Source organism: the organism of the source record quoted next, unplaced genomic scaffold, assembly GCF_019419815.1.
Source record: "Pyrus x bretschneideri cultivar Hongxiangsu unplaced genomic scaffold, Pyrus_bretschneideri_v1 Contig2, whole genome shotgun sequence".
Lineage (NCBI taxonomy): Eukaryota > Viridiplantae > Streptophyta > Magnoliopsida > Rosales > Rosaceae > Pyrus > Pyrus x bretschneideri.
This window is the reverse complement of record NW_025999501.1, coordinates 6,784,796-6,812,655: the sequence shown is the minus strand read 5'-3', so window position 1 is coordinate 6,812,655 and position 27,860 is coordinate 6,784,796. Positions and strand designations below refer to the sequence as shown.

The 27,860-nt window shown below is 36.7% G+C and overlaps 2 protein-coding genes across 3 annotated transcripts; one reads left to right on the top strand and one right to left on the bottom strand.

The window, feature by feature from the left end:
• Positions 1–7,242: 7,242 nt before the first annotated feature.
• LOC103947937 lies at positions 7,243–12,482 on the top strand. Its single transcript, XM_009358916.3, has 3 exons — positions 7,243–7,651; positions 10,676–10,821; positions 11,589–12,482. The coding sequence occupies exons 1-3, from the start codon at positions 7,390–7,392 to the stop codon at positions 12,264–12,266; spliced, it is 1,086 nt and encodes a 361-aa protein (XP_009357191.2). The 5' UTR covers positions 7,243–7,389; the 3' UTR covers positions 12,267–12,482.
• A 178-nt stretch (positions 12,483–12,660) lies between these two features.
• Positions 12,661–18,484, bottom strand: LOC103947936 (probable serine/threonine-protein kinase At1g09600). Of its 2 annotated transcripts, none has more exons than XM_018647642.2 (8): positions 16,566–18,484; positions 15,785–16,069; positions 15,364–15,681; positions 14,780–15,007; positions 14,450–14,547; positions 13,847–13,934; positions 13,469–13,756; positions 12,661–13,160 (listed from the first exon to the last, which is right to left on the bottom strand). In XM_018647642.2, the coding sequence occupies exons 1-8, from the start codon at positions 17,034–17,036 to the stop codon at positions 13,032–13,034; spliced, it is 1,905 nt and encodes a 634-aa protein (XP_018503158.2). In that variant the 5' UTR covers positions 17,037–18,484; the 3' UTR covers positions 12,661–13,031. The 2 variants fall into 2 exon arrangements, with proteins under 2 accessions (XP_018503158.2, XP_009357190.2); XM_009358915.3 differs by having other exon boundaries at positions 13,469–13,753; positions 16,566–18,483.
• Positions 18,485–27,860: the final 9,376 nt, after the last annotated feature.

Here is a 27,860-nt window from a genome sequence, read left to right as displayed (position 1 = left end):
GGGGTTCATGCATCATGAGGAATGTTCTCATGCTTCATGGTTGTTTCAAATATCTTCTTTATTTTAAGTGTACCTGATTGATAGAAAACAACAAAAACCTTTGAATTGGTTGGAGATCCTGCTTGGAAAGCCATAATTTCATCTTTAATGCGTTGTATCACGTTCAAGATAGAAAAATTAAATTGAATAAATAGCATGTAGATCAATTCAATAAAATAATAAATTAATCATAAAAAAAACGATTAAAATGTAATACTCCCCTGATTGAAGAATAAATTCTTTTTAGCGCAGCGTCAAGAGCATGCTGATAACGTGTTGTAGGCATAATTTATTGAATTGTATAAAGGCCATAGAGAGAGAGGAGGTGAGGCACATAAAGAGAAGAGAGATATGTGTAATTATGATGTGTGTTCTATTTTACCCCATTATGCCTTTATTTATAATAGGATAGGTAAAATCCTTACCATTTTGAGATTACAACTCCTAATAGGTAATCAACTCCTAATAGGAATATAAGAGATATCCCTATATACATTAGGATTTATACAATCACATTCCTAATCTAATAGGATTGCAACAATATATAAAATAATTAATTTCAATTAAGGTTATTTTAGCAATTATACTGATTGTCATTTAGTAAATAATTTATATGAAATTTATATCAATTGTTGTAATTCACAGGCCATTCATTATGGATGGCCACCTATTCCACTACCAATCCATTGTTCATCCTACCACAATTTTGTCTAAAGCCTTGTCTATAAAATGGATGAGAAGAAGGAGAGCAAATATACATAGATAGACATAGGGCTGGTAGAGGAAGAAAGAATAGAGGAATAAGAGAGGAGATAATAGAAAGTGTTATCTTTGTAATCTTATTATTCCATATTATAATGAAAGCACCACTGCTGCCACGAGGACATACTCCAGTCACACTGATTGTAGAGGAACCTTGTAAATTGTGTCTTATTTATTCATTCCACTGCACACACTGTCAGTTTTACAACATGTTATCAGCACGAGAAGCTCTCGTGTCAGTGGAAAGCACAAAGCTATAAATATTGTTCACCTATGTTGCCTGGAATCTCACAAATAAGAAAATCTTTTCATTTCATCTTAAAATCTTTGTACTACTGATTTTCCTGAAGTAAATATATATATGTTGTTGTATGACTGTATATCATCCTTTGCAGAAGCAAAAGAGTACAGACTCAAAATTCGTAAAGAATCTGGCAGCCATGTAAACGGTCTCGGAACTCCAACTTACAGACCTCGGATTGAAATACTTTCCTCTTCAAAGTTGTTCATACGTCCAGTACCTACAACACAACAAATTTTCAGAAAATTCCAACGATGCGATCATTGTAGATGCCTGAAATACCAAACCAGTTTCCAATTTCCACATAAAATTGGACATGCACCTTATGAGCACCAAAACTCCATTTCAGTAGCTCAGATCGAAATTGTTTCTACACGAAAGTTGTTCGGTATCATCTTATCCATATCATACTAAAATTTGAGCTAAATCTAACGGTTTGATCCTCTCATAAGTTGCAGACACTCTTGACTCCAAAACTTGTGGGAACTGTTTCGACTTTTTCGAAATTCACTGGAGAAGGAACAACAATTGGAACTTATTGTTACTATTACTTTCTAAGTAACTAAAAGGACTTAGAGTTGTGAAATGAAATAATAATAAAATAAAAAGAATGAAACAAAAGAAGTGGCAAACCAAGAAAAAGAAAAAGCAAAAGATGAGGACTTAATCATTACATTTTCTGTTTTGACATATTTATGTGCATGGTGTTGGTTTAAAGCCTTATCACAAGTTCTATTTATTTATAATGGGTAGAATTATTACCCTTTGCTTTAAAACTTTGATATTATGTGAATGATGCTGAATCAAAGCCCTTGTTAAAAACTTTATTTACTTAAAAGCAATTTATTTACTATGACTGGAATTACCGCCCATTGCTTTAATTTATTTATTGTATTTTTTTTTTTTGTTACAATGAGTGCATAAGTGACCCGAAGTTCCTTGATTAGATAAGAACCTGAAGTTTCTTGATCCTCATCACATAAAATGATTAGACCAGAAGTTCCATCATGCAAAAAGATCAGGAATGAAGTCCCTAGATCCACAAGATCGGACATGAAGTTTCTTGATAAGTACCTTAAGTTTGAAGAGCCGAAGTGCCACAACTTAATTGTAATAAAAGCCACGAGAGTCCCAATTCATAGGCTATTAAATAAGGACTAGAAGTTCCTTGATGTATGTAAATGATGATATAATGCATATTTGCTGGAGAGTTTACATCTCAAAGTCTTGATGATTATTGCATATCACTGGGCACTCATATTAAGCGCCATGTTCCTCATGTCCATACCCAAAAATAGTTTAGCAAAAACATTTATTAAGTGGATGAAATTAATTAACCGTGCTCTACTCATGAAAAAGAAATTGCAAGATGGGTACATACCATTTTACATAATTCATTATTAAGTTCGGTTGAGACCAGTTGCCAACCATCAATATTTCTCAGTACAACTCGTGTTTGGGCACCAACCAAACATTACACATTTACGAGTTTTTGGTTGTGTTATCCATGTGCCTATTGTATTGTCACAACGTACTAAAATAAGACATTAATACAAATTGGGAATTTATGTTGGATTTGATTCACCATTTATCATTTAATATTTGGAACCCTTGACTGGGGATATATTAACAACATAATTTATGGACTATGATTTTGATAAGACAGTTTTCCCACCGTTAGGGGAGAAAATAACATTGTTTCAGAAGAACGATGAGAAAATATTATTCCAAAAGAATGATGAGAAAAGACCGTTCTAGAAGAACGAAGAGAATCTGTCTTATTTTGATTCACGAAGCAATCAATGAGAAAATGAAGTAAGAATAATTGAATGATGCAACGAAAGTGATAAAATCAATATACTTGTTACAAATGTGCCTACAAGAATTGATGTCCTTGTTGGACAAAATAATGTGGTAGCAAATGATTTATCTGTTACATGCCTGAAGCGTGGTAGACCTTTAGATTCAGAAGGTTCAGTCATTCGAAAGAAGAAGAATATGACATTACTGAACTATTGCATTCTTGAAACATAACTATTGCATGCCGGAAGCATGACAGTCGCCGTATGGATACACATCCTAGAAAGGACAATTTGTGGACGTTGGAATTTTGATATCTCATGCATGAAATATGATAGATGTATAGGTTCCAATGCCTCAACTCCCAAAAATGGAGATTAGAATCCAAGCTCTATAACACTCCAAAGGAGGTTAAGATCCACATTCTCTAAATTATGACTATCTTGAAAGAGATAGTGTAATGCTCTTGAAGAGGCAATGGATATCCAAAGAAATGAAAAGTTTTAATGCATGCGCATGCCCATGAGAATATGGGATCTCGGATTGATGATAACCTATGGTAATTTTGGTTTTTACAAGTAGCTACTAAATTCATCAATGAACTGTGTTGATATTGAGTTGCGTTTTTTTTGTTCGTAGACAAAAGGAAAAATTATTGGCAAAAAAATGAATAAAGGCAATCCCATATCATTTTACCAAGAACGTGGAAAATGGACCTATTGTACAAATCGTCAAATGATGTTAAATCCAGGAGGTTACATAAGACATTTGTAATACAGTGAGCTACACTCAAATGATATGACACAAGGTTCTTAGTTGAAACCTGAAATTGTAATACACTCTTAGAAACATGATTTCTCATTATGAAGCTTGTCCATTTAAATGGAAAATTATATATTACACGAAACTTTATGAGATGCCTGAAGCGTATCTCCACAAGTAAATCCCTCAAGTATATATGGAAGCAAGTTGCTCTGTATAAATTTCAAAGAAGAATGTGTCATGAAGTGTAGAAAATCCTTGAAGGATTCAAATTGCTTGAAGTAAGCCCTGGAAGGGTAAAGCATAAATAATGTACTCAATACCAATGGATGATATGAATTGCCTTGGTGAGTACTATCATTATGATATTGTTGCAACATACTAAAATCTCTTGATATTATTAAATTGGAACTCCTGAAGAGTCAAGAAAGATTATAAAGTGTTGAAAGAAATATTGTTTTGAGCTGCAGATCGAACAATATGGCAACACGAATCTTATCCACGATGTTTATGGTATTAAAGAACCATATGGATTGAAGATCATGAGTTGAACACTCAAGTGGTTAATTAATATTTAGACACTAAGAAAAATCATTCATCCTCATGAGGAAAAAATGAATGGATGTTTGGTCCAAAAGTATTACATTTTAGTGAAGTTTATGCTTTATTGTATTTACACAATACATTGAATGAAATAAAGCTGACCTATTAATATCTCCGAGAAATTACATACACATGAGTTAAAACAAACAAACAGGAGAGAACCTTTACAAAGGTTGCTCATGTGAAGCCTCAGTACTCGGAAGTACCCTAAAAGGGGAAGGCACCAAAGGTTGATTATTTGGAGCTTAGGTACATGGTGACACTCCATACGACTAAGACAATGGGTGTCTTTGGAATAAAGACTCAAACCCCTGATTGTCATTTTGAGTCTGACCTTCAGATTTTAGTAGTTGTTCGAACTTTCTTTTCATGCTCGTCGAGTAATATTTGCAAGCATGTGTAACACTCTATTCTCATGCTTGAACCCTCTAATCTCTTGTTTAAGACTTGCCACCTCAGCCATCAATGATTCAACTTGGTGAATTCGTGTAAGTAGGCATTGGCCACTGAATACTGAATACTGAATACTGAGAGTCAAGGAGTCTTGAACTGCCGACTCATCAGACCGGTTTGAAAGGATTCTGTTATTCTTGGGAGTGAGAAGATTCCTAGCTACCACTGTAGCAGTTAGGTTATTCTTCATCACAGAGTCCCCAATCGTAAGAGGACCATTATAAGATAAGAAGGATGAGCGCCATATATTATCCTGACGTGGCTCGTCTATACTACTCTTAAGATTCAAATCTAAGCAAATGTTAGATGGGCAAGCTATTTTTCAGAAATGATGAAGGAAAAAATGAGGTCGGATAAAATCTCAAAAGTGTAAGAAAGGGAAAATTCTACATGCAGTAGTTTTTCAAACATACATTTTGAGCACAATTGATGCCTCTATAAAAGAAGAATCAACAGGGCCACTTGATCAAAAATCAAAGGGACACCGCTCTCCGAATTTCAAAAGCGAGATTTTCAAGATAAAGTTCGTCAACATTTCTCAAACGCAATCTCAGCTTTTGGATATCACGTGCAACTTTGTCAAAGATCTTTGATAAAGTTGAAAATGCGTGAATCTTACTGTTCTAATTACACCACAATTGCTGACAAGAGTAAAGGCACAACACCACTACCTGTAATTGGAAAATCCCTATATATGTCGACCTTTATCTTCCATAACAAGGCAGACCTACAAAAATATCTAACTATTCTTCCTCTCCGAGAATGCATCTTCAACAAAGCATCTCGAAATACTCAATTTTCTTCCTCTCCGAGAATACCTCTTCAAATAAGTCACACTAGAGCAAGAATATCTCATATCATCAGGGACAAGAGCAAAAGTATCTCATATCATGCAATCTCCTTGTCATTTTCTTTGTTCTTATTCTCACCTGGAGAACTAAGGAGAAAGAAAGCAATCAGTTGGAACTTGAAATCAAATTTCCAGTTAGGAACCGACTGCCTGAAAACTTTCCTGATTGCTTACCTAGCATTGCTCTTGAATACTTATTTTCAAACTGTTGATATGATGATTGGAGCTGCCAAGCATGATGAGTGAATAAGAAGTGAAGTTCTGAAGGACATTTCAAATGCAAGGTTTGCATTCCACTACTGCATTAGAGGACAAATATTGTAAGAGAAGATGTCAAACCTGCATAGAGAAAATACCACTTCTACAAAGGGAACATATAAGGTAAGTGAAAATGATACATTGAAGCATGTGGAGACAAGCATAACAAAACACGAACTGATTCATCCCCGACGGAGCTGAAGATCACTTGTCATGTAAAGCTGCTCGTGGTTCCATTTCATTCAAGGACAAGTCCCAAGGATCTTGAAGAAATCATAAGTCCGATTCAAGATCAACTGTCCACCACCCTTGAATCAAATTCTGCTCTAGATAAAAGGAGTAAATTGAGACATTTGGTGCAAGTCTAGCAGAAAGTCCTACAGACCAGTTCAAGAAAAAGCTTGTGGAAAGTTAACAACAAGTAAAACACCTTATTCGACAACTCTCCCTGCTAAGAGACTAAAGCAGAAGGATCAATGATCAACCTAAAGAATTTGAAATCAGGGGGAGATATTCATAAGGGCGAACATCCAAAACAGATCAAAATTTTAACAAGTCAATTGAAGACTTGTGGCCATCCGAGGAGGAGTATTGTAATTCATAGGCCATTCATTGTGGATGGCCACCTATTCCATTACCAATCCACTGTTCATCCCACCACAACTTTGTCTAAAGCCTTGTTTATAAAATGGATGAGAAGAAGGAGAGCAAATATACACAGATAGTCATACAGCTGGTAGAGGAAGAAAAAAGAAAGGAAAAAGAGAGAAGATAATAGAAAGAGTTATCTTTGTAATTTTATTATTCCAGATTATAATGAAAGCACCACTGCTGCTCCAAGGATGTACTCTAGTCACATTAACTGTAGAGGAATCTAGTAAATTTTGTCTTGTTTATTTATTTCACTGCACACACCGTCAGTTTTACAACATCAATTATATTCCCATTCCAAAAGGTTTTTAAACTACTTCAACAAGAATTCAATTATGACTCATCTCCATTCAAATTCGAGAACTTTAACGAAAAACTTTTGGTACTGTTTACTTTAACGAAAAACCACATTTTTACACTAAAAAGTCAATCATGATACTATTCATTTTATTCTTTATTTTGTCCTTATCGTTAAAACTTAAAGTTTCTCAACTATTTTCATTAGTTTCTTTCAAATTACTCCTCAGTTTTTATTTCATTTACTTCCGTAAGTTTGGCCGCCGGCGCATACACTTGTTCACAGATTCGCCTATAAAGTACCATACTAAAATCACAAGGCTGTGCAGCCCAATTCCCTCACCGTCTCACACACAAACAATTCGGTTAATATAGGCATATTCTCTGCTTCACACCGTCGTTGTCCGCTCTCGTCTCATCTCGTTCTGATTGGTCTCTCCGTTTTGTTTGTTTGTTTGTTTTTTATTTTTGTATCCGTTACCGATTTTCTCGCCCTCCACTCTCTCTCCTCTCTCGCACTCTCATCGTTTCCATCGTTGAGAAGAACAGTGAACTCTCTCTCCCGACTCCTATTTTCTTCTCCCCGGAAAACTCCTTTTCCGGCGAGGCCGCCATGGATCTGTGGTCCGTGCGGGCGAATAACATCGGCAGAAGCCCTTATCTGCTCAGAAACTCGTTTTCTGAGAAACCCATTTCGTTAAGTTTTGTAAATGTGCGGCCTTCCTGGGTTGGCGTTGAAGATGGGAAGGATTTCGACATTGGGGTCTTGAATTTGAAGCGCAGGATTTCGTCTAAAGGGTTTCGTTCTTCGGTTGTCAGAGCCATGGGGAAGAAGAACAATAATGGAAATTCGTCCAACTCTTCGTCTTCGTCAGGTTTGCTCTCTCAGCTGGAATTAAATTGAATCGCAATTTGCATGTGATTGGTCGCTGTGAATTTGACTTCTTTGATTTTGATGGGTTTGATTTGGTTTTGCTTTGGTTTGTGTGTGTGGGTTGCGATCGCGGTGATATACTACTGTTTGACGTTTGAAATTTTATGGTTTTGAAGTTTGACTTTCTGGTCTGTTTGGTTTCCGGTGAGCTGGAGAGTGTGGAGAGTGTAGATGTGGAAATCTACAGTCATAGAAAGCAGAATGTCCCACTCCCATATAGGACAGAGGGACTAGGTTGTCCATAGGCCATATGGTTTCACTTGGGCAATCAGACTAGGTAGGTTCCTTGCAAACCTTTATATGGATTGGACGGACAAGATAAATTTGTGGTCTGAAAGCCGTAGTTTACCGATTTCTCAAGGAACGACTTTGGCAGATGTTGTGGTCTGAGCCGGAAAGTCGGTAAAACTGGGATAGTCATCTGTGAACCCAGCTCCTATGTGTTTGAGTCCGTAGTTTGATCCTGTTTAATTGGCTCGGTTTAGACAAAAGTGTGCTTAGGCTATAATGGTCTTTGTTCTTTCTCTTATGTGATTGAGAAGTTTCGTCTCCTGGCTAGATAGTTGCATTTTACCCACATCCTTCCACTCAGGAATTTGTCAGTTGTCGAGGCTAAGAACTTGATAGCGGATCATGAACCGAGTACTCTGTAGGTCATCAGTGTCAATGACGTGTTTTCTTTAGGATGAAACTCTATGTTCTCTCAGAAAGGAAATGTAACATGTTTATACCAACTTGGGTTTTTTATGGTTTCGAAAAGTCAAACAGCAAAAAGAAAGATCTTCTTAAAATACTTAATTGTTTGCATTTTCTTTTTCTTCATTTCCTCATTGTGACCAAATAAAGCCTTTGGGGTTTGGAACATGAGATTGTGTATAACTAATATACTTGGTACCAAATTAGAATGGCAAAGGGGATGCAAAGTTTATGCACTTGAAATACTTAGTTATATATAATGAAATGATTCAAGATTGTGAAGATTATCTATATAAATTGGGGCTGAAGCCTTATTGTATTTCATCTCAGACCACTGTACAGTTCTCGGTAATTTGAAGAAAATTTTATACTAATAATATTCAATGTTATGTTGGATGTTTGAGGTAGTTAAATATGTTAAAGACTAGCTAAACTGCCGACTTCATTTCTTTCATTACAAGATAGCGACAATTGTTTACTCCTGAAGAATGCAGAGTTTATTTCTTTTGGCTCCCTACTTATTATGCTATCCTACATGTATATTTTAGCATCCGAGGTGGAGATATAATATGTGTTTTTAATTATGAATGTTATAGTTCCTACTCTTACAACATAATACTCCAATTAGAGTATGCCATGTAAGCATTCCCACATGTGATAGACGGTGACTGTCTGGTGCATTATGTGGCTTTAAAATCAATTCGTGCTCATGAAGCTTTTAATTGGGAGTAAAATTTAGAATTCATCCCTGAACTGACACCCGGGTACAAGGAATGAATTTAAATTTTACTCTTTAAATTGGATCTACAGATGTCAATAAATTGAGACCTATCTCTATAAAAGCTTGTATAAGATTAAAAAAAGGGAATTTGTACATACCGTAGAGTATTGCATGTTGTAGTAGCAGGGTTTCTGTGGATACTGCATTCCTGCAAAGCAGAGTTGATATCTGGATTTCTTGGCAATGGATGCAACTATTAACTTATATACCAGGATGTACATCCCTTTGCTATGTTATGTCCAACCATAGCAAATGGATGTAAACTCCAGAAACCTGAATTTGAGTTTCTTTTTCCTTTTGGTACTCGAATCTTTCAGTTTAGCTCACCAAGTATATCTGCCCTAGCTTTACATTTCACGCTTAAGGTTCATTGATTTGTTTTCATCCCATGTTTGTTATGAATTAGAGTCATTACAGCATGATCACCTACATATTAGTGCATGTTAAAATATTGTAACCCACTGCATCACATAGAATCGTTGAAGTCCTATCCTCACTTCTTTAAGGACTCTAATGGTCTATTCTATTTCGTTTTGCTCTATTGAGAATTTGAGAGTATGTTCTTTTCAAAAGAGAATCTGAGATTATATTCTTGCCTTGAGCTGTAATATAAATAGATTGCTTTTCTTTAGTGCTAATAGTTGTATTATGCTTTCTCTATGTCATTATCTACATGGTTCTTTCTTTCATTCCTAAAAGTTTCCATCAGTCCCAAACTATTGTATTTGCTCTGCTATTTTCTGTCCTGAATAATTATTTATTTCATTTGATAAGCTTCTTGCTATTTTACTTATGAGTACACTACAAATATGACCAAATGAATATTACTTTTTGAATCCAGTTGTTTTCTTCTCCCACACTTATGAACTCTGTCAGTATGCCCTCTGCATTACATGTCAATTCTTAAACCCTTCATGATAGCTAAATAAAGCGTTCATGTAATCAATGCTAAGGGAGCTGTTAATAATTTAAATAACGAGAAGAAATTGTAGGAACAATAGGTACTCAATTTAGTTTTCTTCTATTGAGAGATTTTATTTTGACAAAGATGGTAATAGAAACTCTATTGGAGTCTATACATTGTCCATATGCTATGGTGATTATTTCAGAAAAATAATTCTTTGGAAGCCTGACCTGTAATCGAGACTCTTTTCAAATGATTATTTATTGGGTCTGTTTTTCAAATGACTGGGTATAAAACTTTCGTCCTCCATTTATTTCACTTTTCGGTAAAAAGTGAAAAAGCAGTAAAATAATGTTATGTGGTAGTTCTTAGTTATCTATCTATGGGTCTGTGTGTGTGTGTACACTTATCGTATGCGCATCATGTCTTTATGTCTGTATGGACACATGAATGGAGGTTTTCAGCTTTCACATAATACTTAAATTGAGCATGGTAAGAGTGATTTACTTTTAAATTACTCTTTTTTATTTGTTACAACTTATAACTACTTGCATCACAAATAATTTTTGCCATTGGGTTTACAGGAAATGGTGACCGCTCTATTCCAGAAGGTGATAGTGAACAAGAAAACTATTCTTCTGAAAACTTCAGTGACGCTTCTTCCCAGAAAAATTATCAGATAAAGTCGGACTGGAGAGAGGTCAGAGCGAGGCTGTATACTATAGAGCAGGTGAAGTTTTAACTTTCCTGAAGGGCTAATGTCCTCTGAAACTAAAATGCATAATAATCATGTTCTATACAATACTCATCAATATATTTTCACTACTCTTCCCTTATTTAGTTAATCGTTTTTTTTTTCCAAGGTGATAATAAGACTTACTGAATTTCGAATCATCTTGTTATAGATTAGTTCACGTGTTATTGACCCTTTCAGTTTGTAGGTGATCTGTCAGTTTGCTGACACAGTTGGTTTCTCTAGTTCGAAATTTAAATGGCACTTAACACCCAAACGCACCATGTGACCCTCACGTACACTGTGTTTAGGCAAAGAAAAACTCACCCACACAAACCAACCATATCACAAATATCATACGACAGCCAACCTTATCACAAATATCATATGACAAGAATACACAAAGCAAATCACAAATATATATTTGTCTTGTCTCCCTTTTATGCATTTTATTTTCTTTAGTGTTCCAAGTTGATGGTTACAGACAGCTTTGTAGAAGTTTTGATACCCTACCGTAGACTTCTTCACATTGGGTACTGGTCTGTGGCCTTTTTGGTTATGAGTGAATCAGTCCATAAATAGTTAGTGAGTTTTCTTCCACATTATTTTGATCCTATGCATCCCAAGTGTAGCATTGATCAAATCTAATGGCCGGAGCAAATAAGTGCCCTTGTAAGTTTGTTGGTCCTCACATGGCCCTAACATGACAATTTCTAATGATGATCCTCCATTAATTTCCAAGTTTAACTGGAAACTTTCAACAGGAAGAAAATGCTGAGTCTGATGCTCAGAACCAAGGTGGGGCACCCCACCAGTCGAAACCTCTTGGCCTGAAATGGGCTCATCCTATTTCCGTACCAGAGACAGGCTGTGTCCTTGTTGCCACAGAAAAGCTTGACGGGGTTCGCACCTTTGAAAGAACTGTTGTTCTCCTCCTCAGATCAGGAACCAGACACCCAGAAGAGGGACCATTTGGAGTTGTTATCAACAGGCCACTCCATAAAAAGATTAAACACATGAAGCCCACAAATCCTGATCTTGCAACCACATTTTCTGATTGTTCGTTGCATTTTGGTGGGCCTCTTGAGGCAAGCATGTTTCTGTTAAAAAGTGGGGGCAAGTCAAAGCTTCCTGGGTTTGAAGAGGTGATCCCTGGCCTCTGTTTTGGTGCTCGTAACAGCCTGGATGAAGCTGGAGGGTTAGTAAAGAAGGGTGTTCTTAAGCCTCAAGATTTCAGATTCTTTGTTGGCTATGCTGGGTGGCAGCTGGATCAGTTGGCAGAGGAGATTGAATCGGATTATTGGTATGTGGCTGCCTGCAGTGCAAATTTGATTTTTGGGGCTTCATCGGAGTCCTCACAAGAAAGTTTGTGGGAAGAAATTTTGCAGGAAATGGGTGGCCAGTATTCTGAAGTGAGTCGAAAGCCGAAGCAGGATATGTAGCTTAGTTTATGAGCCTATTCGTGCTCACTAAACAGAACCTAGTTCTAGAGTTTAAGCGAATCGTGCAGTCGATGTATATGTTTAAGCCAATTGTACAGAAAGTTGGCTGGCTTTTCAATTAGTACATCTCGTCTTGTTTCATTTCTTCCTTTTTCTTTCGTTCTTTCTTTCTTCTTGTACTTTTTCAATAAAGTTGTGCTATTTCTGGTTTTTGTATGCAAAAATGTCCTCTTAACTCAGCTGAAGATATGCACTGCAGAAGTTCTTTGTCTGCAAATTATTTAGAAATTTACCGGTTGAGTCTAAAGTTCAGTACTCGGGGATCGATTGCGAGACAACCACAGATTGATTAAGACGTTACTGCACACAACATGATATCGAGCGTGTTCTTATCTTACAAGAAAAATGAATCATTAAGAGAAGAAAATTGTTATCTTACAATGTACACAAACAACATCCTTCTCTGTACTGTACAAGGCGAAAGCTCCAAACCTATAAATTGTCTAGGAACCCACAAAAAACCAAAAGTTCCTTCTCGGTTCTCGTTTGCGCGGTACCTTCATCTTCGCTAGACCTCCATGCTGACATTTCTCATTGGTTTTTGTAGTTAACTAGCAAACTTGGCGGGTGCAAGCAGCTGTTTCTGGTGAGCACTGAGCAGATCAGCATGGTTATAGAAGAGGCAGCAGAATGTCAATCGTTCAGGATCACCGAGGTATGTCTTTTATGGTCATCATCAAAGGTCTTCATTGGTCCTGGCCTTCATCAACGTGCTCGTGCTTTACGTACAGCATGCTGGATTTGTCTTTCGTGCTCTTTGAGCATGTCCTCAAGATTTCCCCCCGGAGGCACCAATGGTCCAGAGTAATGGATTCTGTTCTTAGGTACATAGCACTGAAACCATACAAATAAGTTAGTTCATTATTCATGACTACTTTCGTACAAGAAAATAAGACAACAATCAGAAAAGAATCTGAAACGAGGAACGAAAAAAAGCGCTTATGATCAGTATCACTAAAAGCATGTGCAGTCTTTCGTAAAATACGCTCCATTGTCCTAAAAGTCATGTCTAAACTTATTTTAACAAGCGGAACAAAGATTAAGAGATCATTAGCCAACAATACAAGCCTTGATTAGCCAGCAACTTTGAAAGAAGAAAAAGCTTAAGAAGGTGAAATGAGTGCCGAAAAACAATTCCTTACCCTTCTGGATTCTTTGCTAGCCACTGTTTCATCTTTTTTACTGGAATAACTTGATAAGTCTGCTGCAGCTTGAGGCATGTGAGATCTCTGCGACTTTAACGCTGGCCTACTTGTGTGACCTGCTGTCTTATTGAATGATGATCCCACTGCACTAGGGTGTACCATTGAACTACAAAGAGAGTACCCATTTGGTCTCGCTCCTCCAGGCGGTTCCATTGCAAAGCCAGAGACACTATCTCGTTGGGGCGTGTACTTGTGACCTGTCGTTTTCAGGTTTCTCTGTCCCTGCTAAGTTTATGTTAGCCAAAAGAGTGAAGCTCAAAATATAAAGTATCGACGATTAAATAAATGGTAGATGTGTCAAATTCATTTTTATACCTGCAAAGATACATCTCCCTGAACATTAAATTCTGGTGATGGCCCCTTGGTATCTCTTGAAACCCCTTTAAATGCATCGGCTTTTCGCCTGAAATTTAAGAAAAGACAAATATGAGCTCAAGAGAATATTTGACAGCATCGCTTCCTGGAATGTTTCAGTAGTTTTTTTCCATCCAATCTGAAAGAAGATGGATTTTTTAATCAAGGCTCAGATCATTCTGCAGACTTATTTATCTTTAGTTACAGCTTATCTGATATTATTTTCTGTTATCGGCCACCATGTCATCAACAGATACTAATATAACGAAACAAGTTGATCAAACTGTCCAAAAACTAACCTGTGTCAGCATTCCTAGAACATAACGTATATTTCTAAGTGCCTATCACAGCCTACCTCAATTACATATTTAAGATGCTTATACCTCTGAACGTACTATACCAATTTATTGTTTTAGGGAAAGGATTTATATCAGGACAAGTGCAATATCATAACAGAAACTGACAGAAAATGAATCGAATTGTTAATATTCTCTTTCTTGTACATATCTCTTCAATATGTACAAGACAGAAAGTCAAAGAAACGAAAGCCTCTTAGAGAAGTACCCTTTTTCCTCATCCCGATGCTTTGCATCAAACTCTTTGCTTGGACGATATTTTGGTAGATCTGCTGGATCACAAGGTAGGGGATGTGTACTGAAGAACTGCAATGAACAGAGCCAGATAAAAGATACATGAGCAATATTTATTAGCAAATGAAACTAAAGACCAGTGTTCTATAAAGACAGTCGGTAATGATATTTCTGGAAGCTATCTCTACAATTGCATGATATAATTAGTTGCAAACTCGTGAAACTAACGCAAAACCAGGAGATAGTATTAAACACCATCATGAAGGCACATGATTATAGTATTAAAGGAGAAGCTCAAATTTACCTCACTATTAAGCACTGAAGCAGCCGATCCCCGAGTCTCTGGTTCTATTGCAAGGAGTTTTTCAATAAGCCCCAAAGCTGAAGGAGGGAAGTCCTTGAAAGTATCTGCAATACTACGCTTGTAAGGTTGTTGAGGTTTGAAACTAGTTGCAAGGGGTAACTTTGTTTTCTTCCAGAATTCCTCGGATGGTGAACCACAAAGCTTAAAAATTTTATGCATTTGTTCCACCTGAATAGCAGCAATATTAGTTGCGAATGATGACATCGAAGACAATTGTAGAACAATTACTGTATTTACGGATAATTTGTATGAATAAATATATAAAACTAGAAGATTAGACTCATTCCTAACTTATTTTGGAAGAAAAACCTGGCAGAACAAATTGACAGCTCATATAATTTTCAACAATTTTTATCATAAAGCAGGCAGACAAAAAGGACTAATTATTCAAGTCCGGTATCATGCACTTACCGGACCCAGCGGTCACTTGGTTACAGCAAGCATGAAGAAATTCATGAAACTACGAATGAAAAAATTAGTTGTTTTACAAATTGTCAATAGATTTATAGGAATGACCAATTTACCTCTGTTCTGCCAGGCATGATAGGCTTTCCAGCAAACATTTCGGCTAGGATACAGCCAGTGCTCCATAGATCTATAGAAACTCCATACTCAGTAGAACCAAGCAAAAGTTCAGGTGCCCTATACCACAGTGTCACAACACGACTTGTTAATGGCTGCTTTTGATCAGGCTCATAAAAGGTCGCCAGACCAAAGTCGCCAATCTTGAGAGTTCCGTTGTTGTCAAGCAAAAGATTTGAACCCTTGATATCTCGGTGCAGGACACCTTGACTATGACAGTGTTCTAGTCCGCGAAGCAATTGTTGCATATAACATTTTATCTGCAATTCAATCACACAATTATAATCATAGCATACTTTGATGCAGTGCAACAAGTACATTCAGCTCAAAAGTTATAGAAAAAGGAAAAAGAAGAGTGTGTACCTGTGGTTCAGTAAACTTGATGCCACGTGTTGCTGCTAGACCAGCAAGGTCATGTTCCATATACTCAAAGACAAGGTATAAGTTGCACGACATTCTTGAAGTGACTAGACCCTCGAGCTTCATAACATTTGGGTGATTAAGTCTGCGTAAAATTAAGATTTCTCTTGCCATAAAGCGAACACTTTCTGGGTCCATATTTACAAATCGTACTTTCTTCAATGCAACGATTTTACCAGTTTCCAGGTCGCGAGCTTTGTATACACTGCTATAAGTTCCTTGTCCAATCTGCAAAGAAAGCATCCATTGATGTTTAAAATACTTCACCCTAAGGAAAAACTCTTGTCTAGAGCGCACCTACAAACCCCACCTAACGCAAATGATTACATAGCTACCAAGTACATATAGCGCCAGTTTCAGTCTATAGTTTTTCATATCAAATGTACAATCCACAAATTCAAAACATGCTATTCTATCTTAATTTCACATGAATCTGATATCCGTTTGAAAGTAAATAATATGCACGAAACAGAGCAAAAGAATTCAACTTAAAACTATCTCCCCATACAGATGCAGCTTTCTGTAAACATCATACAGAATTACCGTTTCTTTTTTGGGTCAACGACAAAATTACTGTTTTAGATTTAGGTAAAAGCACATTTCAAAATTCATTAACAGGAAATAACACCAAAACTCAGTAAGGGCAACCAGACAATGAGAAAACTAATGCAAGCATTTAAAGCACTAAGTAAGAGGAAGTAGGGAAGCAACAATTAGAACTAACTTTGTCTAACTTTTCAAAGGAGTCTGCCCGTCGAGGCACCCACCCTTTGATGGCATCTCCTGCAACCGAAGTTAGCCATGACGGCCATCCAGCAGCAGTTTGTTCTCCTTTTGCCCCATGTGGCATGCTTACTATCCTAGACATCACAGTTTCCCTTTCACTTGCTCCTAAATCCAGTGTTGCCCCTCTTTGATGGTTCGAAATCCCTGGCCTTGAGATGACTTTGGTTTTATTATGATCATCTTTACCAGCATTGTTCCCCACATTTGCTTTTGAGGCTGTTCTTGATAACCTGCGCACTGACCCCTCAGCCCCACCACCGCCACCACCTACTTCTGCTACAATGTCATCTCTCAATGAGGGAGTAGGAGCAATCAATTGAACCGAATAATCCTTCAATGGGCGTTCTACTGTATCAGATTCCTTCACCATTTCCTCTTGCGATGTAGCTTTTGAGCAAAGGCAGCCCATATTTTTGTCACCTCCTAAATCCCCTGTTTCCTGTTTCTTCCAAATTAAACACCCCTTTCGCAAATTATTTGAGTGAGAGCTTTTATCAAATAGGTTACCTGCATTTCCTGGGAAACCAAGAGTTTCCCTCCTCAATCCATCATTTCTCCTTAAATTCTCAATCTGGGTATCTCCCTTTCCAGCCAAAAGTAACCTGAATTCACATATCCGTAAGCATTTGACCCCTACTCAGATACCCAAATTCCATAAAACCTCAAAATCCAGGAAATGGGGAAGGAAAGCTCTCTCTTTTCTCTATAAAAAAATAAAATAAAAAATAAAAAAAAAGAAGCAGAAAACTGGAAGGTGAGAGAAATTATCCAATCTCAAATGCCAAAACTTGATCAACAATACTTGGACGTTGTTGTGGAGGAGGAAGAATGAATTAATGTACACAAAAGATTGGAGCTTTAGGAATGGGAGACCCAAAAAACCAGACCAGAAATCCCTGCACCAGAAAATGAAGAAATGAAGTGCTGGTGGAATGCAGAGTTCTGGCTGGCTGGCAGGTAGATTTTTCTGAATTTCAATTATCAATTAATTCCCTATAATAATAATAATTAAATTGATTTTGGTGTGTTGTTTGAGAAACCAGAAAGTAGGGAGGGGAGAGAGGAGAGAAGGACATGGATGGAAAATCCCCCAAAAAAAAAAATGAAAAAAAAAAGAGAGAAAAAAAAAATGAGGGTAGGGGGAGGACGTGAGTTGTGATTTGGAGGTGGGTCGAGAGAGATAGAGATTTGCGTGCGGACATGGCCCCGAGAAACGCGAGGGGCCGAAGGTTTTTGGGGCTAAGACAGGAAGGAAGGCGGGTCCGACTCTGATTCTCTCTCCCTCTCCCTCTCCAGCTGAGCTGTTGTAGAGAGAGAGCTTTTATATATATATATATATAGAGAGAGAGAGAGAGAGAGAGAGATGTGTAAGAAGCATCGATTCACAGGTACAGAAGGAAGATGTGTAGAGAGAGAGAGGAGAGAGAGAGAGTGATGAAGGATGGAATTTGGTCTACGATTACTGACTGCATGCATGCACTAATCTACAATGAGGACGTGCGTCGCATAATGTTCTGCGGTTCTTGCCCTGTTCAGCATTATTATTATTATTAGTATGGGAGTGGGAAGATTTATTATTATTTTTTTTAATTTTTAATTTTATTTTATTAAAGATATGTTAGAATTACATGTAGGTGAAGTTTCGAAAAAAAAAAACCAGTAAAATTTGGTTGTATGAAATTATATTTTTGCCCCCTATTTCTTAGTCATGTTATGTTTCAATTAGAGGGTTAAACTGATAATTTCATAGGGTTTTGATTGACAATGAATGTTTTATTAATTAGTAGAAATTATTATTTTCTCCATGCCACATATTATGAAGGTGACCCTTTATTACAGTGATGAAAAGGTGTTGAGCTTTTGCATAACGACGTGGGTTCAAACCTCATCGATGGTTAATCTAACAAAATCTACCGTATGAAAAATAAATAAATAAATAAATAAATAAAACTATGCCACATATTGTTTTAAACAAATATAATAGAATAAAAAATCTATCATTTGTTGCAGTTAATGTCATTTAAGAGTGTAATTCTATAAATCTAGAAGGATAATGCTAGAGAGACCTAGACAAAATGTGCAATCTAAATGATGTATCACCAATAAAAATGAGCATGTTTATCAATGCTTAAATCCTAATCTAATCATCAGCTTACATATCATTTTGTTTACAAAATTTTGTCTACAAATATAGTTTCTCTAGCATTATTCAATCTAGAAATAGGATTCCAATAGGATTTGGGATATGTAGTCTCTTTATGACTTGCATTACTTCTAAGTCAAGTAGAGACTACCTAACTAGTATAAATAAAGGTATAAAGCTGGAATGGTGTGCACTACCACTGAGCTCTCTCTTTCTGTCTCTCTTTGAAATTGGATACTAGGCGGAATATCCTACAAATAAAAATTAACTTTGCACAGTAGACTAGTCAAATGAGCTAGTAAACTAGTTACAAGTTAGTTAGTTAGTTAGCTAGTGATATAAAGTGCAGTTACAAGAACAAAACCTAACTGACCAATAGTTCAACTAAGTAGAGTTTGCCCATATTAGTTTCACAACAATAATTCCTAAGCTTGAAGACATTTACATATCAGTTCATTATGCAAACAACAATGACAAAGCAATTATGAATTAAAGTATGCTGGATTGACTAGTGAAGCTCACCAATCAACTAAGTACAGATTCGTCAGTTAATCAAACGCAAATCTACAAATCAAACTTAGTTCACTACAAGTTATCCTAGTTAACAACAATTAAGTTCATTGTTCATAATATGCAGTGTAAGCTTAGCCTCTAACACATATCAAATAACGATTCAAAGGATGCATGAAACATATACAAGTAAATAAGATATGTGGACAAACTTAAGAGACAAAGAACGCAAGAAGTTTTTGGCCGAAAAAAAAACACACCTCTGGGTTAAAAAACAGGGGACTCTTCACTGTGTCAATCCACTAGTATAATCAAAATTCTTACAAAGTACCATGCAAAGCCCAATTCCTAGACCTAGTCTACGAAGCAGATTTATCTTTGTGTAACCTTGCCTTACACGAGATGGATATCTTCGGTCTTCACGAAGTGTCAGCTCCTCTTGAGCTCTTTAACTTGTGGCATCGAAAATGTGTTGTCTCCAATCTTTATAAGATGACAGCTCCTCCTGAACTCTTCACCTTGTGGCACTGAGACCAACACATAAACTATGCGTATGATGATATCACAATGATATGTAGATCTTAATTCAAATATCCAGTCAGTTTCTCCAGTCAAACTGTTGAAGGAACAAACTGACAAGAATCCAAAATGAGGTTAGCATGAAGATTTGAAACTTGAAAAACTTGACCACAAATTTAAAACAAAATCACAATGACAATGCAATCCTAATATGTAACAATTTGGGTGTTTAGAGTATGAGTGTGATTTTGTGGCTAGGGTTTCTGATGAGGAACTCAAAGAGATAGCTTAAAGATAAAAAATTATTTTCTAAAAATGTGAAACTCCTAGCCAAAACAAATCAGCATATAAACGAATTTAAGCCAGCAATTTCAAAGATAGATTTAGATATATTCGATGAAGAACATTACCCATAATATATGTTTGATGCTCCTAGGAGATCTGAGATGGAGTTGAAAAATAAAGCTCTAAAAAACTTTTCCAATCTCAGGCCCAAAAACCAAATGAACCCTAGTGGCCCTTTTAAAGAAAGACATGGATATTTCAGATAAAGGAAGCAAGAGACACGTGTCAAGTCCATAAACAATCAAGAAAGATCTAGGGTTAAAAATTACTCTTGGGAAAAAAGGTGTCAGCTGACCCATGTGGGCTGTCTGAAAGTGTGCCCAGCAAATTGGAAAGCAACAAAAAAATTTGACAAGACACAACCACTAGACAAATGAACTGGAAATATTAGCATGAATTGCACATGTAAGAACAAACATTTGATGTGAGAAGTTAAGCTCTTGAGATGAATATTTCCAGCAGCATGATCCCAAAAGAAGCATTTTAACCCTAAACCTATCTAGAGCATGTGGGGGTACAAACAAGATTTTACAAGGAAAGCCAAACAATAATTCTAGACTTCACACACTTGTTGTTCTTTTCTGCCCTCACTCTCTAAATTTCCTTCACCACGTTATCATCACGAATTGTCTCTCTATAAGAATATCAAGTCAAGAATGGTGTTTAAGCAATTACTATCCAACTAACGACATCTAAAATTATCTTTGTCAAAGTTCTATAAGCCTTTATGCATGATAACTATCCCATGAAGCATGAATCCTATCTTCAATTTTGAATTATATATCTTGCCATGTCGCGCCAAGCCGCAAACAGCAAACTTAGCTCTAGTTTGGTACTGAGGTGATTCTGAAAAAAAATGGCCATAAAAAAAGTTGGGAGCTTTTTTATGTTTGGTAAACATTCAGCTTTAGTTTTTTTTTCACAATTTTGGGTGAAAAAAAGCCAAAAACACAAAGCTGCAAAACCCAGCCTTGAAAAACCAACTTTTTTTCACATCTGTTTTACATAAAAGTTTATCAAACACTATAATATTGCTTTTTTTTTTTTTTTTCAAAAGCACTTTTACAAAAAGGTTTACCAAATACTCTGCTGCTTTATTTCACAGTTGCTTATTCTTACAGCACAGCAGAAGCAGATTTTTTTCAAAGCACAACAATATCAAACCAGCCCTTAAACGCCATATGCATGTCTTCTCAGCCCAAGCCCAGACCAGAAACGATATGTCGTTTTTCGACGTGGTCGTTTTCCATAACCCGGCAGCCGCCATCTCTGTGTTATGAAAACCTAGCTACAATCTCGACCACCTTTGACGATCATATTGTTGCCTCAGAGGTGTTGGTCACCAACCAGTGGACGAACCAAGAGATTCTTTTAATCTCACTTAGATTTGTTGGCCCATGCCGTTTTTTCCCACATTGTTGTCTCATTAAGTGTTATATACTTAAACAATAAGTCGTTCCCTGGTTAGACCCTTAGGCCTTGTTTGGCACACCGTATAAGACACTGGATAATATTATATAATACAAAACAGGTGTTTGGTGAGCTTTCATGCTAAATAAGCACCGGATTATAAATGCAACCCCACCTATTTTGTCTCCCTTACACCCTTTTGTTTCGAGTTCACGGAAACAAAAACACATGACTTTTCTCCAAGCCATCTTGCCATCTGCTCTGCACATCACTAACTTATCAAGGTATTATTTCCCTCCCTCTTTCTCCATCCCCATCTCCGATCAGTATCAAGTATATTTCAAACAATATTCTTTCACTCCCTCTTTCTCCATCCCCACCTGCGATCAGTATCAAGTAGACTTCAAATGGAAAACTAGAGGTGGTAGATAGAACTCAAATCATGCTGGGAGACATTATCTAAGTGTTTGGCTTAACTGCTCCTTGATTTTGTTGATGTGTGGTGATTAAACTCAAAACTGGGTAAGATTTCATTTGGGTTTTTATTATTTCAAAATTTTTACTTTTTTTGTTTCTTTCAGTGGAAATAAGAACTTCGTTGAATTGTAGAGATTACTTGCGGAATCTTTTTTAAGTGCAAATAGGAATTTTGTTGAATTTGGGAGGTTACTTATGGAAATTTGGAACTGGAAGAATCAATGCTTGAGACTGAAGTGCATAAGTGTTAATATTATTACTTTCTTTTCCACGAGACTGACTTATCTTTTCAGCAAGAAATTGTTTCTATGTTTTTTTATTTTTCTTACAATGATATATATTCACGAGAAAAATAAATTTAAGCGCTCAAATTTTATATTTTTTTAACACTTCAAATTTTGATTAATGTGCTTCCACCTTTATCTATACCATTTCTCAAATTTCCAACTCAACATTTTATGTAAAGTTTAAAGAAAATAAGAATTTTTTTTATTATTAAAACTGAGAGAGTCCCTAAATTTGGGTTATCTTTCAACAATTCATCTACCAATTGGTGAAAGGAGTGTTTATAAGAGGTTGGCTACTCTCCATATTGCCAATTGGTTTTATGGTGGAGCATCAACTTTCTTGGACCAAAACATAGCCATATCTTTATCTAGGATAAAGTTGCCAATATTCAAGTGGGAATGTATTGACTTGAATTAGTAATTTAGAGCACTTCCACCGAGATGCAAATGTGCCAGCACCCAGTCAAAAAACCAAGCTGGGGGTCAGTCCATTCACTCCAGCCCACAAACTTGCCTGGCACTTAGCCTAAGCCAGGCAACAGACTAGCCCATTTTTGATAGACCTAAAGACTCGCCTATTTGGGTGGCGTGTGCAGTTCACTCGCGAGTGGGCGCGAGTAGGGGACATGGGTGTAGGCAGCGGAGCCCGCTGTCAGCCCACTTGTTCTTCACCCGGAAGTAGGCGACGTGGCCCTCTTAGTGTCGTTGGATTTCCAACGGCTACTTTTTCTAGACTGTTGGATTTCCAACAGTAAAAAAAATTTAAATTTTACTTTTAAAATGGATCATTTGATCACAGATCAATGGTCCACGTTTTTTCCCCAAAAATAAAAATAAAAATAAAAAGGCCCAACGGTCAGAATTATGACTGTTGGCCACGTGGCAGCTCCTTGGCTCTTGGATTTGAATATTTTTCAAATCCAACGGTCTAGATTAATTAACTACATTAAATTAATTTTTTTTTCTATAAATATCTAACCCTCATCTTCCACCTTACACCACATTTCAATATTTTCTACACTTTCTACACTTTCCACATTTGAATATTTTCTACACTTTCAGAGAAAAAAATGTCTACGTGTAAGCTAATTGAAGATGTTACATTGTGTGAATGTTGGGCTCACACAACTCATAATCCGATTACAGGTAATGAGATGGATAAGCGAGAAATATGGAGTAAAATTACGAAAGCGTTTTGCGATGTACATGGAAAAGAAACCAGAAGTAGTCAAGGTCTTCAAGGTCGCTGGAAAAAACTCAACGCATACTTTACTTGTTGGAAAAACGCCATCTCTCATGCTTCTGGTAATCTACATAGTGAGACAAGTTTAGCGGATCAGGTGACAATATTTTTATTTATTTATATGTATTCCACCTGCATCAATATTTTAATTTATTTATTTGTGTTACACCCACATTTTTTATAATACTATCGTATCCCACATTTATAGACACTACAAGCACATGTTTTCTACAATGTGAGAACCACAACAAATCATTCAACAAATGGGAATGTTGGCAAATTGTCAAAGATTGTCCCAGATACAAAATTGTGTCAACCGGTCCAGAAGTTGTCATGCACAACATGGGTCTACACAGTTCACCAAAACCAGACACGGCCGAACAAGAAGGCGACACATTTGAAGACACGGAAGGGACGCCTGAAGAAGTGTCGGAGACCCAACCGACTCGTCAGTCCCTCAGGCCTCAAGGTAAAAAGGCATCAAAGAAAAAAGGTAGTTCTTCCAAAAATGACTACACTAAATATATGGAGGAACTTGCTCGCCAAGGTGAACTAAACATGGTGCGGGAAGAGGCTAGAGATGAGGAAAAAGCTACTGCTATGACATCAATATTAGCAACTACTGAGAGACGTGATGCGGCGGTTGAGAGACAAAAAGAAATAGTTAATCGAGAGAACAAGATGATTAAAGAAGCATTAATCGAGAAAATGAGATGCTTAGAGAAGAAAGGATAGTTCAAGCAGATCGTGATATTATGAACAAGTCTTTAGTAAGACTGTCTTCAAATTCAAAATATTTTTGGACATCGGACAAAATAGACGTCGTGCGAAGGAGGCGTGAGATGTGGAAACAAGTTGAAGAGGTTATAGCTACACAAATCCTAGCAATGAAGATCCTAGCACCACATATCCTAGCTCCAAAGACTTTGTATAATTTCATATTTATTTGTAGTACTTTATTTAATTTCTTGTGTAATTTCTTATTTATTATTAGTACTTTATGTAATTTCTTATTTATTTTTATTTATACCTGTAATTTCTTATTTATTATTAGTACTTTGTGTAATTTCTTATTTATTATTAGTACTTTATGTAATTTCTTATTTATTTTTAGAACTTTATGCAATTTCAAAAAAAAAAATTTGTACTTTATTTAAACACATCAAATAAGATTACATAACCTCACCACATAAACTTAAAAAAAAAAAAAACACTTTATTTTTCAACCACAAGCTTATTTTAATTATCTTCGCCTTATTGCAATCCCCACTGGTGCTTAATCAAGTCATTCTGGCAGGTTACGTGCCAGTATGGCTCTTTCACATCAATGTACTGTTGAATGATCAATTCATTGTAATGTCCATCCTGTTCCAACAGCTCGTGTTGCACGGGATCTTCGATTTGGTCATGAGCACAGTAGATAAGTGTTCTTGAGTTGTTCATCGGATCCGGCTCATATTCATCGACAGCATCATAATCATACTCATCTTCCACAATCATGTTGTGGAGAATAATACACGTTATCATGATGAATCGAAGAGCCTCGACATCAAGCAGTCTAGCAATAGACCTGACAATCACCCAACGAGCTTGCAGGATACCAAAACAACGCTCCAAATCATTCCTACACCCTTCTTGATATTTTGCGATTTTTTTTTTCTTTTTCAATCTGTGGATGTGGCACTATTTTGAAAAACGTAGACCACCTTGGGTAAATGCTGTCTGCAAGGTAGTATGGTCCAACGTATTTAGTGCTTTTAACCCAATATGTGCATCTCTGCGATTTTCCTTGCAGCAGATCTTCGAACACTGGAGATTGAGCAAGGACATTTAGGTCATTCTAAGCTCCTGGAACACCAAAAAAAGCATGCCAAATTCATGTATCAAATGAAGCCACTGATAGGAGCATATTTAGGCGACTTAACTAGCTTATTCTTGTGCATTTATGCTATTATTTCTTAGTTAATGTCGCATTACAACTCAATTTCGTGTGTTTGTAGGACCTATGGGGTAAAGTATCAAGAAAGGGCATTTTGGTGCATTTTGGAGCAATTTTGGACACTATGTGGATAGCTTACATTTGGGCTAACATGGATGGACGAATTTTGACTTCAAGAGGCTAGAAATGTGATAAGAAGAGGAAGGAATAAGCTTGTCACTAGCCATCCTACCTTGTCTCCTAGCCGTCCTAGCTTGTCACTAGCCGTCCTAGCTTGTCTCCTAGCCGTCCTACCTTGTCTCCTAGCCGTCCTAGCTTGTCACTAGCCGTCCTAGCTTGTCACTAGCCATCCTACCTTGTCTCCTAGCCGTCCTACCTTGTCTCCTACCTTGTCCAAGCTACACACTTGTATCCCTTAAGTGTTTCATGTATATATATCCTTGTAATCCTGAAAGGGGGATCACTTATTCACCCAATTTTCGTCCATTCATCTAGCCACACCATTCTACACATCCTAAAATCCTAGAAACACAATTCCAGCCAACACTACACCTTGCCGTGCCTATCCTCCATCCAATTCCATAATCCCTGATCCTAAAACACATCCCAACCATCCCATCCACCTTTGTGCTGTAGCAAGGAGAAAGAAGGAAGGACTCTTGGATGCTCAAGTTTCGTCGTTGGTGCATTCTAGGTGTAATTCGTTTTATGATTTCAATGTTTAATTTATTTTCCTTTCATTTTGCTATGAACATGAGTGGCTAAACCCCTATTGGTTAGGGGTGATTTCGAAGCCATAACTATGTGTGCAAGTTGATTTGATAAATTCCAGTTATGAGTTCTTGAATTGTGAATGCAATTGGCTTAACTGTGCGAGTAATAACGTATTTGTGTTTGTTAATTAGGGGTCGACACTTAATTGGCTTGCATGAATATGATGCTAGAATATAAGTTTGTTTCACATAATTGTCACACACTTATATTCACAAGTAGTGAAGGTTGCTAGTCACAATCGCGTTAAGTTCAATTCCTAGCATAAGTGTCATGATGTCATAGTCACAAGTGCTTTGTCAATGCTTATAGTTTTCATTGAACGTAATGATCTTTGATTGTATCTTTATTATGATGTCATGTAAGGAACTTTTGAAGAATGCTTTGGGTTGTCGTATGATGTCATCCAATTCAATAACACAAGGAAAACTTGAGAATTAACTAGTGATGTCACGGTTAATTTGGGGCATTGTCATTCATAATTCTATGAAGGAATAACTGGAAATCGAGTCATTTGCATACTTGTCATGTGTGGAGAAAGAACCCCTAACTAGTCCATCATCCATTAAAAACCCCAAAAACATTTCAAAATCAGTTTTACTTTGCAATCTGTTTTCTCAACTTTAATTTCGTCCAAATCAAATCCCCCTTTACTTTGAAGTCTCAATTTAGTTAGAAATTGTTTTGGTTCATGTTTTTAAGTGTTTTGAGTCAAGTTTTCAACCAATTTCGTCCAAATTAGTGTAGGTGCTCAAAACTGCCCAGAAAGTGGTTTTTAGGCAGTTTTGAGTCTTCTAGTTGCTGTTTTGAGTTTTTGTTTTGTTTTAGTGTTTTAACTTTGGTTTTTCATTCTTTGAGTCCAAATTAGTGTTTTTAACTTTGTTTTGGAGTTCTTAGGTCAGTTTTCAAGAGTTTAGCAATCCCTCCTAATCCCCGGTTTTGAACGATCCCTACTTACATACTTTGCTACAATTGTCAGAAGAGGGTTTAATTTGCGTGCTTAATATATTTCGCATCAAATTTTTGGCGCCGTTGCCGGGGATTAGCAACTTTGCTAATCCCTTGGATTATTTTATTTTCGTTTGTTTTATTTTATTCCAGATTCTTAATCTTGTTTTGTTTCTTGTTTTAGGTAGTAGTTTATGACTCGGAGTTCTCATCCGATTCGTGAACATATCTTGGACTTTGTTTATTTTTCTTTTGATATTTGATTTAGTTTTATTTCTTTGATTTTAGGTACTAGAAAAGCAAGACATGGCAATTGCTAACCTTCAAGCTCAAATAGCAAATCTTACGTGTCAGTTATCACAGTATGCTGAAGGGTCCACAATGGAAACTGTCCCTACATTTGGTGCTCCTTATAGGCAAGAATATCAAGCAAATCTATGTCCACAAAGAAGTTGGGAGAATTTCAATACCTGGGGTTATCAAGATCATAAACAATCAAGGAACAATTTGTTTTCCAACATGTACAATTCAGATTGGAGTGATCATTCAAACTCTATGTGGTGGGAATCTCAAAAAGTCCAACAAGAAGGATATTGGCAGCCATATGAGGAGTTCTATTCAAGCCCTATGCAGCCACCACA

Bases quoted from the DNA above. Each gene is read 5' to 3' on its own strand.
- LOC103947937 (XM_009358916.3), top strand. From the start codon at position 7,390: ATGGATCTGTGGTCCGTGCGGGCGAATAACATCGGCAGAAGCCCTTAT. The intron at 7,652-10,675 runs GTTTGCTCTCTC...TTGGGTTTACAG, and splicing joins CAACTCTTCGTCTTCGTCAG to GAAATGGTGACCGCTCTATT. The intron at 10,822-11,588 runs GTGAAGTTTTAA...AACTTTCAACAG, and splicing joins GGCTGTATACTATAGAGCAG to GAAGAAAATGCTGAGTCTGA.
- LOC103947936 (XM_018647642.2), bottom strand. From the start codon at position 17,036: ATGGGCTGCCTTTGCTCAAAAGCTACATCGCAAGAGGAAATGGTGAAG. The intron at 14,548-14,779 runs GTAAATTTGAGC...TGTTCATTGCAG, and splicing joins CTTCAGTGCTTAATAGTGAG to TTCTTCAGTACACATCCCCT. The intron at 13,935-14,449 runs GTACTTCTCTAA...CTTAAATTTCAG, and splicing joins CATCGGGATGAGGAAAAAGG to GCGAAAAGCCGATGCATTTA.